The 4,973-nt window shown below is 36.1% G+C and overlaps 1 protein-coding gene across 1 annotated transcript; it reads left to right on the forward strand.

Moving 5' to 3' along the window:
* Positions 1 to 3,173: 3,173 nt before the first annotated feature.
* Positions 3,174 to 4,970, forward strand: LOC107579295 (transmembrane protein 74-like; the record flags this gene model as incomplete). Its single annotated transcript, XM_016265140.1, has 2 exons — positions 3,174 to 3,239; positions 4,462 to 4,970. A coding segment is annotated over exon 2 (450 nt), but the record flags the coding sequence as incomplete, so codon positions are not given.
* Positions 4,971 to 4,973: the final 3 nt, after the last annotated feature.

Here is a 4,973-nt window from a genome sequence, read left to right on the forward strand (position 1 = left end):
TTCCACTTTTTTTCTTTCTTTTAAGAGCTTTCTTTCAGACATATACCTCTTTATCCGAGACTTTATTCAGAATAGCATACTACCGTACTATTCTTTATTGCTGCAGTATATAATACTGTGCTCACTATACATATTTTTTTATATGCAGCCCAATTTCCAGCATGACTGATGAACTGAAATATCAGTTTTGATTCTGTTTCTCTTTTATTTTTAATCATTAAAAATAAATGATTCATCTGACTGCAAAACCTTATAACATTTTAATGCAAAATTGCATTAAAATGCTAAATATTAAGATGATATTTGTAAAACACTTGCTGAATTAAACTACGATGTGAGTTCATGAGGTCATTAGTGTTATTTTAGTATTTATAAACTATTATATTATTTATTAATAAATAATATTTTGAATTAGCTTTTATCTTTTAATTTTAGTTAAATTTTTAGTAATTTTGCAATGTGCTTTTGTCATTTTGATTAGTTTTTAATATTTATTATATTTAATAATATATATACTTCAGTTATAGTTTTAGTCATTTTAGTACTTCAACTTACATTATTTCAGTTAGTTGCCAATGCAACATTTCATTTAAGTTTTTTGTAAGTTGATTTTTTACTTCTAATTTAATATTCTATTTTAGCTTTATTTCAATTTGACAATGTAGCTTACTTCTGTATATAATGTTTGCCATGAAGTAATGCCTACTGTTTCATTTACTATTTTAATCAGTATGAAGTATATACTGCTGCACAGTATTCAGTAAGTACTAAGCTAGTATTCCATTCTGAACATAGCCTAAAATTCACAACTTCTGGATCACATAACGTGTCCTTGGATCAGGTCATGTGACATGTTTAGCTCTGTGGGCAGCAGTGATTTCAGCCTGAGCTCAGTTGTAATTGAGTCACTGTGCTCAGCACCAAGGACAGCTCCTCCCTTCTCTACCTACTCGCGTTTGCTTACCTTGTCTGTATTGAGAACCTCAGACACTGTCATTGAGGTTCTAATAAAGAATGAAATATCCTCAGCATCTAATCAGCTACAAAATCCCCAACAATATCCAGTATCCAGAATAACTTTTTTTATTTTAATTTTCAACACCTCGCCAAACTAGTCAATTTAGCTCTGCCAAATTTTCGAGTGCTTTTTGTATGTCCTATATCTAATACACCTACATTCAGAAGTTTGGGTCAGTAAGATTTATTGATTATTTATTTATTTGTTTGTTTAAAAAACTGTTTATTTAGCATTCATTTAATCAAAAGTCACAGTAAAGATTAAAAAAATTCAAATGCTGTTTTTTAAATTTTCTATTTATCAAAAACTCTTGGGGGAAGAAAGCATTAGTTTCCACAAAAATATTAAACAGCACAACCAATTTCAACACTAATAATATTTTTTCTTGAGCACCAAATCAGAATATGATTCTGAAGGATCATGTGACACTGAAGACTGGAGTAATTGCTGCTGAAACTGTAGCTTTGCCATGACGGGAATAATTTACATTTTAAAATGTATTAAAATAGAAAACAGTTGTTTTAAATTGTATAATATTTAATGCACGTTAACCTCTGGGAGGCAGCTGGTGAAAATACTAACCTTAGTGGCACAGACTGCCAGACAAGCGTCACCACCTGGTCTAACACCCCTGTTTCTGAGAATCTGTCTGTCTTCCAGATCCTAAAACAAAGAAATGTTATACTTGTTTGTTTCAGTATACTGTAACATCTTATTATGTGGTTTTGCAGTTTAGAAATGATCAAGTAAAACATGCAAAGGTATGTGACTGCAGGTTTGTTGCTGTTATGTGATGTTATTTAGTGTCTATACGTATCACTCTGTATAACCACCTGCTCCAAACAACATGAGGATAGATTGGCAAACCACAGCATGCTTCTGTACATTCCAAGGTGACTTGATTGATACCCAAGGCTCTGAAACTCAATTTCGTCCTTGGCAATGCATGCAGGATTGTCTCAGCTGACAGCTGACGGTATAGAAATCTCAGAGGGGGACGCAGCAGAAAATAAGCTGTGCACCCTTCTGAGATTTCCGTCCTGTTGAAAATAGTCCAAACTGACTGCAGCATACAGCTACTCCACCTATGTTCATGAAGTCTGCAGTGACAGATGGGAATTCATGACTGTGCACCTCATACTCCCTGAGCTGAGCCTCCACCAGTCTGGGACATTAATCTCTGGCTGAGTAAGCCCCACTTCTCTGCAGACTCATCCGTTAAATGGAAACTTGTCTGGCTTTGAGTCGAAGTCATCCTATGTATCGGTCAACACAATAGCACGTATCTGTGGAAATAATTGATTGTTTGTTGTCAAGGAGAGATCGGAAATGCTAGTTAGGGATATTTTCTGAATGTACCTTGAAAAGGTTTGAAATAAAAAAGCATGTTCATTAGATATTCTTAATGTTTCAGCTTTTAATAACCACAGAACAGTAGCCTATATTTTTTAAAATAGGCTATATTATGTTATGGATGATATAGAAGTAATAAATAATGTAAAGGTGTGTTAACAAGGTTATTTTGAAGAATATGATCTGGTATAGGCCGGTTGTGTAAATTAAAAATAGACTATACAGACCTTAAACTGACCAGTGATCTTTCAAGCTTTCAAAGGACCACAGAGGCAGAGCAGATGGTGTAGAATGGGAGTGGTTTAGCACAGTCGCTGCTCCTTACTGGTCGTAGTAGGAAATATCTCCAGGCTGTAGTTTCCAGTCATACGCTGGTGATTTGTCCATAAAATAATAACTTTTTGCTTCCGAGAACTTCATTTCCCATGGTTCCGATACAGTTTTAAACCTCTTATGATTTACTTGAAAACGCAAGAGTGATGTTTTACAACATTTTTTTTGAATTTACAAATTTACAAATCTTACTATGGCGAAGACTTAATATTCATAACCCGTTGCTTCGCCATTGGAACTTTCGCAAGGAACGTCACCAACACCTAATTAAAATTCAATGAGCAGGCATTCGCTATAGGACATCAACTAAGGGACGTCAGCGCAATCTTATTAATATTCATTCTCAAACACTTCCCCATAGGAAGATTGCTGAGAAACGTCAGTACTACCTAATGAATATTCATAAGCAAGCCTTTGCCATAGTAGAATTAGTAATTTGGCCATCGAGAGCTCAGTTCATCTTTAAAACGGAGCGTGGGAGGGAGAACGGCAGAGAGCAGCAGCCGGGAGGCCAAAATGCCCAGCAAACGAGAAGGTATTATCCAAGAACATTTGTTTATACCAAACAGACAGTCTGTGATTTGCGTCTACATATAGTGAGATGCGGCATGTGTCCTGTTTGTGCCGCTGTCTTGTGATGTATATTCTATGATCTATTGATGAGTGTAACGATGCAGCCTGGTGGACACGTGCCAAAACTACTGTATTTATATGTGTATATCATATTCCGGTTTAGCTATTGTGTATCGTGTTAGCTATTGCAGATGTTATGATTTGTAGGATGACTTTGTCATTTTTTTCCCGAGTAGTATATATAGACCAATAATCGATTTGACACGTTTATATACTGATATTCACACTTTTCCAGTTTATTGGTTTCTTTAATATCGATTCTAAAGATTAAACTTAATTTGCATAGATTTCAAAACAACTTTGTATAAATATAATAACAAATTTAAATAATATGGATATTGGTTATTTGACCACTTGCATGTAAAAGTCCCGATACTGTACTGATATCGGTCATAAAAATATATTATGCTATCGATCTCTACTGTGAAGTGTATTGCCTATATCCCCATCGACCATGAGCCATGCGTTTTAAAGGGACTTATAGCTTATCTTGGGTTTTATACGGATTGCTTTGCTAATTGGATATTGAAGAAGTAGGGCTAATCAGTAACTTTAATCGTCTTTCAATAAAGAGGCAAAGGATTTCGTTCAAATACAGTCATTAACTGTTGCTAGACCATTGTAGTGAGCATAAATCCAGTAACACTGTGTATAAGTGTAAATTTGCTCAAAATTTTGTTGGGAGCAAATCGGATCTTTGCCAATCTGTCATGTGACAATTATGTCCAGAATTTGAAAAATGTCAGAACAAATTCCTGTGAGATGTGTACAGAAATGCTTGTCACAAAGTATTTAAAACATTTACATAGTTTTTCAAGAACAAATAAGACATTTAATTGCAATAGCATGCAACAAAGATAAACAACAATTGTGCGGCCATGATCTTAAATTGTTATTATTAAAATATTCATAAATAATATGTTTTTGTTGCAGTGTGCTAATTAGATATCATTGTGTGAAAAGCAGGAATTAAACAAAAAATCCATTCTATCAGACATTTAAATGTGCAAATATTTTGTCTTATTTGTTAAAAAAAAGCGATTCTATAGTCAATCACTAGCTACAATATAGATGCTCTGTGAGTTGATTTCTCATCTGAAGTAATGTAAATTATGTGTTTATAGGTATAGTGTGGATGGCTTGATGCGGAAAGAAACCAAATTGATCCGTGGGAGTGGATCTGATGGCCTCGGTGGAGTTACTCTACATAGATAATAGAGGGGGAAGACCTGATCCCCCCGGCATACTGGATTGGTCTTCTAGCCCTCTTCATGTTCACAGGCTAAACAGTTTGGTGGAAGAAGCTTCTCCCACTCTGAAGGCGCCTGCCTGTGAGGGACAGTGTAATTCAGCACCAAGAACGGTTCCCGTCAGAGGACACCATGGCCAGCACCGGCATCAGCCCACAGAGAAAGTCAGGGTGTGTTGTGACGAGGAGCTGGAGACCTCGTTCACTTACATCGATGAAAACGTCAATCTCCGGTTGGCCACCCCTGACACGAGTGAGAAAATCTACCGCCATGCGGCTTCGCTCCATGACTCCTCGAGCGAAATCCGTCCAGAGGGCCTCCAGGAGTTGTCGCTGATGTCCGACATCGACCTCAGCTCAGAGAGTTCGGGGAAATCCGTGGATTAC

The sequence above is a fragment of the Sinocyclocheilus grahami genome, unplaced genomic scaffold, assembly GCF_001515645.1.
Source record: "Sinocyclocheilus grahami isolate Dianchi unplaced genomic scaffold, SAMN03320097.WGS_v1.1 scaffold16326.1, whole genome shotgun sequence".
Classification (NCBI taxonomy): Eukaryota; Metazoa; Chordata; class Actinopteri; order Cypriniformes; family Cyprinidae; genus Sinocyclocheilus; species Sinocyclocheilus grahami.